Here is an 11,375-nt window from a genome sequence, read left to right as displayed (position 1 = left end):
CCGATTTTTAAGTCAATGTTTGCTTTGAGGTGCCTCCCGGCTGCACCCCATTGTAAGCCGGAGCTGTTCCCAGGCGCTCGCCCAGGGGCTGGGCGTTTTTGGCCGCACAAAGGAGCAGTCACTTAGCATTAGGGGCCGCACAATGCGGCCGTGTCTGCCGCCGCCCCAGCCAGATTTGTGTTTCGCCAGCAAAAGCCCCTCGCCTGAAAGGCGGCCGAGAGAAAAGGGAGACGAGAGACGTGATGTGCTGGAGTAAAGGCGGCCTCTCACGGAGGGGGGCAGGAGCCACGGCTGTCCCACGGTCCGGGCGTGGGGATGCCGGCGATGTCCCATGGGGGCAGCCCATGTGGGGAGGTCATTATGGCAGTGGATGAGCAGGGGGATGCGGGGCGGGACGGGGTGTAGGTTTGCAAGGGTTAGGGCACAGCTCAGGGAGCCCCATGGATGGGGGCAGCCCCAGACGCAGGGGGCACAGGGTGGGTGCAGGCCCCTGGTGGTTGTTTGTGGGCTGGGAGGGGTTTGGAGCAGGTTGGGGCCCATCAGGCTCTGAAGCAAGTTGGGTGCCCCCCATTCATCTCCAAAGCAGGTTGGGTGCCCGTCCTTGAGCCCTGGGGCAATTTGGGTGCCCGCATTGAGTGCTGGGGCAGGTCGGGGGCCCGCTGTTTTCCAAGGGTGGCTGGGCACAACGCACCCTTTAAGAGCTACCGTGCTTTTACTCCCAGGCGTTCCCTCTGAGAGATACTGTCAAAGGCACAAGGAGCCCCAGGGACTGGATTTGGGGAGGAGTGGCTTGTCCAGACAGGAGCATCCAGGCTGGGGGGCAGAGGGGCCAAGGGGGCAGAGCTGGGAGCAGCCCATAGCAGGGACAGGCCCCCAGTGGGGCACACGGGGCCGTCAGCATCTCCCCTACATCTCCCGTGCCTCCATGCTACCACCAGCACCGATCTATTTCCCAGCGTAAGGAATTTCCCATTCCTTATAGAGCAAAAGCGGCCGGGGGAGGGCTGGGTTCTGCAGGGCCTTAGGGCGAAGGAGGCTTTGGGAGAAGGAGAAGCCAGGACGGGGTGCCTGCCCTGGGCTGTGCTGGGTGGCACCAGCGAAACGTGCTTGTGGCTGTGGAGCTGGGAACGTTTACCCGTGGGGATGTGGGCTGAGAACCAGCAGCTCGTTGTACCCGGAGCCCTCGGGAGCTCTGTGGTCGTCCCCATCCAAATGCCACACCAAGAGCTGCGGCAGCGTTTCATCCTTGTAACCCGGTGGGTTGAATCGTGGCCATCTGAAGCCATCAACAAATGGATCTGGGCACCAGGCAGGCAGGAGGTGGCTCTGGTGGGGATGGGGCGGTGCACCCCCAGCAGGGGCAGCGGGAGGGGACGGGCGAGGAGGCAGGGACTGGGAGGGATGGGATGGGCTGGGGAAGGGAGCAGGGATGGGGCTGGGAGGGACATGGGAGGGACATGGGACAAAGGCAGAGACACTTAATTTATCCTCCCTTTACTCAAAGCCCCCCCGCCCTGAGCTGGTTGCGTACATCCACACAGAGGCTTTTTTTCAGTAAAGCTGCTATTTTTACTGGCTAATCTGAGTGCTGCTTTTGGCGCTGGGCGATATTTGCTCAATTGTTTCTTTTGACAGACTTTGCCAGCAATTCTTAAAAAAAAGCTGTTCACAGCTCTGCCTGCCTACTGAACGCACAGTCGCCCCCCAGTGATGATTTTTTCTTGATTATTGCCCTGCTGCTCACTGGGTGCAGGGGTTACCCCTTGTGCACCCCACATCTTTCTGCACCCATCTTCCTGGGGGTCCCTGGGTGGGATGGTCCGGGAGATGCGGGAAATGTCTCCAGAGCTCAGCCCTGGCCAGGGGTGCTCAGGTCACCCTTCCCTTGCTGGGCACCTTGTTTTGGGTGCATAAACCCAGGCACGGCAGGGTGGGGAGGATGCCCTTTGAGCCGAGCATTGCATCTCGACAGCCCCCTGGGTGTCCGGTGGGCAGGCTGCCAGGCAGCCCTGGTTGGCAGAGCAGCTCTGCACGCACGCGCTCCGTTTGCAGCACTGTGTGGTCATAAACCCCAGGAAAAATCATTAAAGTAACCCAGATCGTGAGCACCGCCATAAGTGAATATCGAATTCTCCTTTTATTGAGCCTGTTTTTCCTTGTGCTGCTCCGAGACGTGTGTTGCAGCAGCAGCTGGAGGCTGACCTGTTCTGGCTCCTGTTAAACTGCCCCGCTGCAACCCTAGCCCTCCAGGAGCTGGGGCTGGGAGGAAAACAGCAAACCGCAGCAGTCTGGCAGCCAAAAATGCAGAGAATAACTCATTTTGGTACAGGACCCCAAAATGCAAACTCCAGCAGCCTGTTCTGCTAACATTGCAGGGTTTCTGTGCCTTGTCCTCAAAAATATGGCTCAAAGAAACTGCCAGCGAAAAAGGGGTGAGCATTTGAGCCGGGTTGTCCCCAGCACCTTGTCACTTCGCTTGGCTCTCTACCACACTCGCTCCTACCTGTGCCAGCAGCTGGCGTGCAAGGGATGAGGGTTCAAACCCCGGTTGCATCCCAGACTCCTGCAATGGCCCCATTCAAGCCTCCCATGCCAGAAGCAAGGGGAAAATCCACCTTTGCTGGCCACGTTGAGCCAGAGGATTTGACAACAGGTTCAGCATGCTGCTCCCCGCCCCAGCCCTGTTCCCAGGATTTGCCCATCCTTGTGCTTGCAGGATGCCCAAGCCCCTCTGCCCTGACCACTCCGGAGGGCTAGAGGCGGCTGCCAGCCCCGGCTGAGCAAACGCCGCCTTCTCCCCAAGAGTGTCTGCCTGCTCGCTTGAAAGCTGTGTGGCTTCTGTATTATGCAGGAGATGCTGTGGATTAGCATTGCAGCGGCACCCCATCCCCTTAACCATCTCCCCAGGGGGCTGGGATGGGAGGTGAGGTGGGACCGGGGCAGGGAAGGGATGCTGGAGAGATGGGGAGGCAGAGGGGATGTGGGCCAGATCCTGACACCCCATTCGTGCCTTGCTCTGAGAACTGGGCCCAGGGAAAGCCAGCTTCTGGCACTCTTGCATCTGTTTGCAGTAGCAAATAATTCATCAAAACGTATTTGCATCTGGCTTTTGGGGCAAATGGTGGCACAGGTGGGCCAAGCCCGCCCTGCAAAGCAGGGACCAAACCCAGGTGTGCAGTGGAAGCTGGCACAGCCCTGACACTCCCCCAGTCCCCATGGGGTTGGGACTGTCTTTGGGATGGGGACTAAAGACGGGGTCTGTGCAGCTCAGGGGAAAAAAAAAGCCTTCAAGGAGCCCCTGGAGACCACAGTTGCCCTTCCAGGTTTGGAAAAACCCTGTGTACCACGGGGCCATGTGGCTCTGCATGGGCCGGCTGGGACAAGAGCCGATGTTTGGTGTCAGAGCAGGGCTCTGAGGGATTGCACCCGGCTCAGGGCAGGCTGGGGCTGCAATGCCCGGGTACCACAGGTAAAAGGGAAAAAAGGAAAGCAAAAAGGTAAAAAGGAAAGCGAAGCAGGCAGCACCTGCTCAGCAGATCCTCACCCTGGTGGGAAAAGAGGAATCGGAGAGGGGCTTGGGGAGGCTCCGGCTGTTCCTCGGTGCTGACAGGCATTTCTCACTCCGAAGGGCCGGACCCAGATCTCTCGCTGCAGGAGGGTGCTCACGTCCTACCCCCCCGGGGGCCGCACCCCAGCCGTGGCACCGCCAGCTCCGGGCCCCGCCGCTCCGGAGGTGCGGGCTCGGGGCTGCTCCGCGCACCCGGGACCGGTTTTTGGGGGGCAGCCAAAGCACATACGAGAGCACCACCTCCTGGGCAAGGCACAGAGCACCCGGGAGGCCGCTGAAGGAAGGGCTCCTGCTGCTGCTTCTGGGGGCTCGGGCGTGCTCCCCTGAGCCTCTCCTCAGGCTGGGGACATCTCCGCAGGCTAAGGTCAAACGCAGGTTTACTTCTCCCCTCTTACCCTCGGCTCCTTCTCACCAGTGCCAACCACCCGCTGTGCTTGAGAGGTGCCTGGGAAGAGGTGGAAGGAGAAGGGGCTGAGCAGAACCTCCCGTAAAGCCTCAAATCTGCAGGTCGAGATCTGAACATGAAATACAAACCATAGTAAGATGTCGAGTAAAACTTCCCAAATTGGCTGCCAGTTATAGACGCGGGCACAATGATTCCTCCTTCCCGAACTGAAGACTTCACCTGGCTGAGCGGCAAAGCTCCCTGTGTGCATCTTGCCACCAAGAATAAATTGGGATTTTTCTCACCAGGATCCTGGCCCCAGCTGAGCAAATGGATAGGGACATCCCTGGGATCATTGCAGACTTCCCTGTTCCATCGGTTAGAAGTTGCAGCACGGACTTGACATGGAAATGCTGAGACCTATGGCACCAAACACACACAGAGATCAATCTTTTGTCTTTAAGTGTGCTTTGAAGATAAGCAATTTTATGTAGCTACACATGATAGCTTTGTGCCTCCTGTCTGCCTGGTGGTTGGGAGTAGGAAGTCTGTGTGATGCTGGGGAAGACTTGCAGCATCCTTTCCTCCTTGTTAAAAGCTGCAAAGTTCTGCCCCAAATCTGTCACCGTTGCAAGGAGGGGACCCCAGCCACCCCAACCCCGCAGCCAGGGCTGTGTCCCCTCCTGGGTCAGCAACGTCCCTGGTCTGCGGGAAGCCGCCAGTCCTGGGCAGAGCAGCTCTGGCTGTGGTCATGGGCCAGGAGCTGAGCCTGGAGCCACCTCCTCACCTGGAAAAGGGATCCTGGACCTGGCTTTGTCCCTAAACCTGGCCTCTTGTCGTTCAGGCACCGTCAGACCCAACCCTGTCACCCAGCAGAGATGTGGCCGTGCGTGGAAGTGGGGCAAAGGCACCGGGAACGGCCGTGACCGGGAGAGGACGAAACTGCTGACAAAGCCGGGGCCGCAATACACCAAAATCCCTTTGATTTCAGCGAGGCCAAAGCTGCCGAGGGAGGCAGACTTGTTTTTCCAGTGCCTATGTATAGTTCCGTGAGCTCATAGTTTCCGACGGTGGAGAGTATCCGAGCTATGGGAAGCAGGAATTTCCACCCCGCCGCGGTGCCAGCCGGGAAGCTGCAGGTGGGGGCAGCGCGGCCACCCTGCATCCACGGGCACTGCCCTGTTCACATCTTCCCCTGCAGCACCCTGGTGGGTGCGAACAGCCCCAGGGAGAGGTGGTAGGATGGGGGTGCTCACCCTGAAGGTGCCAGTGGGACCCCAGCCCTGGCTCAGTCTGGAGAGCTTTCAGCCTCCACCAGCGTGAGAAATTTGGGGTAGTGAGGGGAGTGGCTCTGTCCCTGACCTGCGCAGCGGAGTGGATGGGGATGATGTGTTCCAGATCTCCCTACAGCTCGCGATGGGATTTCATGGCAAAAGAGGTCCCCCGGGCACGACCCCCACCAGAGGTGCCCTCTGCAGAGGCCAGATGCATTTTGGTAGCTGTCCCATGGCACGGCATGGCACGGTGAGGCTGCACCCTCCCTTTTCCTTCCAGAAACCAGCCCCGTGTTGTAACCGCTGCGCCCACGGGTGACTGATACCGCTGCCCACGCCTGCCACCCGCTGCCCTGCCAGGGCATGAAACCGTCCCTGCTCCCATTGCAGCGACTCTGGGGATCCATCGATGAGTTTTTGGGTGCCAAGGGTGCATTAATGTGCTCATCCACCCCTTTTCTGCTTGCCCCATAGTTCCTGGAGAGCCTTGGGCACCTTCCTGAGATTGGAGGGGTGCAGGACCAGGGATGGTTGTGCAGAGCCTCTCTGCCCCCAGGCAGGATCCCTGCTTGTAGTCCAGGTTTCTCCTGAACCACGGTGGAGACTGCAGGTCCCCAGGGCATTCGGGTCCCTTGAAGCCAGGTTGGCCACCCCGTGGCCACCGCCTGGGCTGGGGAGTCTGGGAAGTATTGAGGTGGTGGCAGGAACCATCCAGCCTGCAAACAGGTTTTGGGAGGCTTTGGAGGGAAGATGCCTCTCGGCTCCTTGCCTGGGGGTCAGGTGAGGAAAGACAGCACTCCAGGATAAGGGACAGGACCACAGGAAACCTTCTCTCCGTGGGTTTCCAGCCCTCATGTGGCCAAGCTGTGACTCACAGATAAATGCAGGGGTCCCACCTGCCCCAAATCTGCAGCAGCTGATGCTGGAAACCTCCAGGCAGGCGTGAGGTGCCAGTGGCTCGAGTGCCTGCCCCGCTGTGAGCTTTTGGGGCTGCCCCCAGCCATGCTGGGGTTTGGATCAACAGCCAGCAATGCGGCTGGGGGGCAGCACCCCCTCCGCCCCCTGTTCCAGCAGGGTTTGATCACATTACACAAAGGCAAGCAGGCAGGACCGTACCGCCCATCCCTGCCTCCGACGCCTGACGCTGGCTCCTCACCCACTCCCTGGTGAAGATCAGGGCTTTAAAACCCGAACGAGTTCCTCCGCATTCACTCCCCGGGAGCTGCCCTGTCCCTGCTCCTGCTTTTACGTAACGTGCCTGCATGAAACGCGCGGCCACCACCTCCGTGTTTTATAGGCTTCCCGGTCCCCGTCCCGGCTGCTGCTCGGCGCTGGGGACAGTGGTGCAGTGCATGGAGAAGACCCTGCCCAGGTGCCCTGCAGCAGGTAGGGGGGCTCCGGGGCACGGGGTGAGGGTCTCCTGTGGTTCTTTAGGGAGCATCAAGTCCCTAAATCAGAGCAGGAGTTGGGGCTTCCTCCCCTTGAGCAGGGAGGGGATGGCTTCTTGTGTCTGCGTGGCCATCCCGGTGCTGGGCTTTGAGAGGGGCTGCCATGCCCACATCTCCTGCAGCTAGGGGGATGGCGAAAACTCCAGAAACATCTGTGAGGACACCCATGGGTGCACTCAGGCTTGCAAAAGGGGGTGCAGATTGTGTTGGGTCTGAAAACACTGGGGGGGGCTGGAGGGTTGCCTGCTTTATGGAGCTCCAGCTGCTGAACCACTCTAGGAGAAGGGAGCTGAGCATCCCTCCTTCACCTTTTCTCCCTCTGCCTCCCCTGACACCATGCTCCCTGCCCTCAGAAGCACATGGGTTTCCTTCAGACCCAGCCCATGCAGGGGGCTCAGGACCGTGGTGGCCCCGTACTCCCTGGTGCCCGAGGCCAGGGCAGGGGCCGGGTGAGGTGTCAGGGCCGAGCTGTGCCCTGCCCGCTCTGACTAACAGCAGACGCCGCTCCTGGGGCTTGCAGCCTGCACCGTGCTCCAGCGGTGGCCCGGCCACCGGGCTGGGACGTCCTTGGAGGGAGCCTGTTGTGGGGCTCACTGCCTGCCCCCACACGCTCCCTCTTCACCCCCCTGCCCCACCTGCCCATCCTCCCAGCTCCTCCACGTCCCCTGGGGTGGGAGGATCTCCTTTCCTTGGTAGGTTTCTCTGTGGGATGGGTCTTCCCACCTCCCATGGCTCTGGAGCTGACAGCAGAGCACAGAGAGGCACTGGTGTCACACACCAAGCTTGCTTTGCCTGCTGCAGGGTGCCAGTGGGTGCAGCCCCTTCCAGGGGCTCGCACCTTTTCCCTTTTCCCATGGAGTTTTGCAGCTGGGGCTTGTTGCTCCTGGTGGCTCCAGAGCTGAGGTCCTCCCATCATTCCTCTCCTGCACCAAGTTCCAAACAAGGGGGTTTAATGCCCCTGAAAATGCCCTGCCTCATGGGGACCGTGCCTCATTGCCACTCCCACATCTGTGAGAGGGCAAGGGCAAGAGAGCAGGGAGGAGGAGGAGAGAGAGAGCATGCCAACCATCGCACCCCAGACCTTATTAACCTTATCAACCCCCCGCATCTTTCCTCGCAGCTGGGAAGTGCCCGGGGCCCAGCAGGGATGTCGGAGACCTCGTCCAGCAAGGAGACCCCCCCGGCCGAGTGCCCCGTCTGCTACGAGAAGTTCCAGCCGCTGGAGCACACGCACCGCAGGCTCAGCTGCGGGCACGTCTTCTGCCATGACTGCCTGGTGAAGTGCCTGCTCTCCGCCAAGCTGGATGGCCAGGTGCAGAGCAGCATCATCTGCCCCGTCTGCCGCTACGTGACTTTCCTCAGCAAGAAGAAGGCTCTTTGGCCGAGCAACCTGCTGACGCTGGAAATGCCCCTGTCACCTTCCTCCTTGTCCCAGCTGGCCAAACTGGAGCCCAGCAACACCTTGGTGGTGCCCAGCCACTTTGTGATGCCGGTGCAGAGCTTCGACCGGTGCCGCGGCACGAGGAGCAGCCCAGGGGACTCGCAGGGAGAGCTGGCACGGGAAGCCCACATCTTCGTCATCAGCAGCCACGGGATGCCGCTGGTGGACACGGACTGCTCCTCCCTGGGGAGGAGAAGCCTAGCCGAAACACACAGCACGGTGTCCTCCAGCTCGGCCCTGGGCGTGAAGTGCTGTCAGTCGCCCATCGCCCTGGCCGTCCTCCTCATCCTGACCGTGGCCATGCTGGCGGCCGTGCTCCCTTGGCTGCTGCTGGTGAAGAGGGACTCATAGCAGGGGTGGGACCGGCTCGGCTGCTGCAGTGCTGCCTCTGATGCTGGGGCTGGTGCCTCCTGGAAAACCTCCCTGGAGGGAGCCCAGAAGCAGCTCCAGGGGAAGCTTTTCCATCTGGCCAGGGACTTCTGGGTGTTTTCGAAGATCTCTGGGTGCTCACATGCTGGATTTTTTTGCATTTTGGCTAAAACATGGCTTCTCAAGCCCTGCTAGTGGGTTTCTCTGGCATTTTAGTGGCACAATGGGGCAGGAAGGGACCCAGCTCGCTGCCCACGCAGACCCAGCCGTGCCCTCCCTCAGCCCTGCTCTCAGGTCCCCAGGGTGGGGGCCATGTTCCTGCTGCCACCGTGTCCCTTCTGCCCTGGACGTGCAGGGACAGGCAGCAGGGCAGGGGGCGAAGCCAGGTCTAGGCTGTGCCAGGGGCAGGTTTGGGAATCCCACCCTGCTCCCCATGGTGTGGGCATCCGGGATGTGCAGCTGAGATTTGGGAATTTCTGTGCCCTGTCTAAAGGAAGGGCGAGCGGGGGCTGCTGGTCACCCCCTGCCAGAGCTGCCAGCGGTGACGGGGACTTCCTCCTGCCACGCTCCCCCCGTGGCTGGGCACCCCAATGCTGCCTCTGCACCCTCACCACCACCTTTGTCCTCCTGACCCAGTGCCCAGCCCCGTGGGTGCTGCTGGCCTCACTCATTCTGGAATGCGCCCCAAGGACCACGGTGCTTTCGGACTGCCTGACCCCTATGGAGCAGGAGCAGGATGTCCCTCGCTGCCACCCGCAGGAGGTGGCGGCAGGCAGGAGGGTGGCACTTGGTCCCCATGCTCCCTAAGTGAGATTCCCACTGCCTGGCTGGGTGTCAGGTGGCCAGAGTGCCACCAAGACAGCTTTGGGATCATCCAGGACATTTCAGGGGGACAAATAAAACCGACCTGGGGCTGGGAATGCTACTTGATGGGAAAGGATCAAGGCAGCCCATGGCCCACCTCTGGGCAGAGCCAGGACATCACTCATCCACCCCCGTGCCTCAGTTTCTCCACCTGCGCACTGACCCCCGCACGAAGCACTGGGAGATCACCTGAGGAAAAAGTGCTTGAGACACCGCACCGGAATGGAAATCCTATTTCATAACAAATAATTACCTGACAATAACGCGCCCATGCCTCATCGTTTAATAATTACCCTCGTTATGACGCCATGTGTCAGGGGAATTACTGGAGGGTGCCAGGGAGCCACCCCCTTTATAGGGGCTGCCCAGAGGTGGGAAAGGGTGGAGGAGCCCACTTTTGGCTGCTGTTGCTGGAGTCTCGGGGATGCTTGGCAAGGGGGTGGCAAAGAGCCTCAGCAGCAGCTCTGGGGTGCAGAGGGACATCCTGAGATGCGTCAGGGTGAAAAACAGGAAGAGGGGACCAAGAGGTGCCATCAGCAGGGACAGGCAGTGCCGTGGGCCTTGGCTGGGAGTCTGGGGGCATCCCTCCCCTTCGGGCAGGAGGTTGCCACAGGGTGGCACTGCTTGGCCAGGGATGGCTGCCGGGGCTGGCGTGGTGGCAGAAGCAGCCCTGGGTGGTGGCACCCTGCGCCTCCAGCCCCTGCCTTGGTGGGCGAGGGTCACGGAGCCCCCCCGGGAAGTCGTGCAGCAAGCACACCCGAGCGAACCAGGTACAACCCAGTTGTACCAGCAGCCACCGCAGCAGCCCAGAGGCCCCCACAGCTCGGGGCCAGCTGAGTGCCCCCAGCCCCACGTCCTCACCAGGGCCACCCCTGGGTGCCGGGGCTTGTCCTGGGGTCTGCGTGCGTCTGGGAGGGTGATCCCAGCCCCTTCCTGTGCAGATGGAGAAGCTGCCAGCATCCTGTTTGCTCGTTATTCGTGCTGATGGCCGGAGCCAGACCTTCCTGAGCCCTGTCCGGCTGCAGGTCCCCAGGGGAGGTCTGGTTCTCCTCACACCAGACCCTCAGGCGCTGCGCAGCTTCACCCCCACCAAGGGCATCGCAGGGCTCTGAGTCCTTTTCCAGCTCGGCGCTGAGTCACTCAGGGCTTCGGCTCCTTGTGGTGACCTGAACATTTCAGGGACAGGGGCAGCTCGGGGCCATGCGTCGGGTGGCTGTGTTCTCTGCAACTGTCCCGGCCCCCCCGCTCATCACCCGCCATGGGGACACTCGCGTAGTCCTGCCTTGCCCCTGCCATCTCCTCCAGCAGACACCAGCACTGGTCTGTGGGCGGTCAGTCACCCACTCGTGTCCAAATTCTCCGGGCAGCATCTCCTTGCAGAGTTACTGTCAGCTGCAGGCTGCTGGCACGCCGCAGGTGTTTGCGATTCAGGCTGGGAGCTGCTGGAGATCCCTGGGGATGCCCTGGGGGCTCTGGCTCCATCCCAACCCCTTCCCCTTTCCCCTTTTCATTGCTGGAGGGGGCTGGGATGTCCCGTCCCTTGTCTCCTTGTGAAACTGGGGCCGTGTCCCCTGCCACAGCCCAGAGGCTGTGGTTTTCATGAGCAACCCCAAGCTGCCTAAGACAGGAGCCCATTAGGGCAATTATTTTCTAAGTGCATTTGGGAGGAAGCTAATGGCTCTCCTGCAGACAAGGAAGGCCAGCATGCATGCACACAAAATTAAAGGTCAGCTAACAAAAGGGCCAGAGGCATGTCCTCCAGGCAGCTCTGGAGGAGGGGACACATCCCTGGTGGGCAGGGGCTGTGTAGGACCGTGCGATGAGGATGAAGGGCTCATGCGATGAGGCAGGATGCCAGGAGCTCTGATGCTGGTCTGGGACTGCTCTGCAAGCATGTGGCAAGAAATAAAGCCCAGCTTGGGCTGGACTGGGGTAGAGTGTGGGCATTTGGGGCATTGGGAGAGTGTGTGCGCAAGTGTGTCCGTGTGTCCTCATGTCCAGCAGGCGGCTGGCTGTGCTCAACGTG

The 11,375-nt window shown here is 60.8% G+C and overlaps 1 protein-coding gene across 1 annotated transcript; it reads left to right on the top strand.

The window, feature by feature from the left end:
- The first annotated feature begins 6,427 nt into the window (after positions 1-6,427).
- On the top strand, positions 6,428-9,616 carry RNF222 (ring finger protein 222). The gene is made up of 2 exons (XM_040530765.1): positions 6,428-6,613; positions 7,796-9,616. The coding sequence occupies exon 2, from the start codon at positions 7,823-7,825 to the stop codon at positions 8,465-8,467; it is 645 nt and encodes a 214-aa protein (XP_040386699.1). The 5' UTR covers positions 6,428-6,613; positions 7,796-7,822; the 3' UTR covers positions 8,468-9,616.
- Positions 9,617-11,375: the final 1,759 nt, after the last annotated feature.

The sequence above is a fragment of the Cygnus olor genome, chromosome 18 (genome assembly GCF_009769625.2).
Source record: "Cygnus olor isolate bCygOlo1 chromosome 18, bCygOlo1.pri.v2, whole genome shotgun sequence".
Lineage (NCBI taxonomy): Eukaryota > Metazoa > Chordata > Aves > Anseriformes > Anatidae > Cygnus > Cygnus olor.
This window is presented reverse-complemented; position numbering and strand designations above follow the sequence as displayed.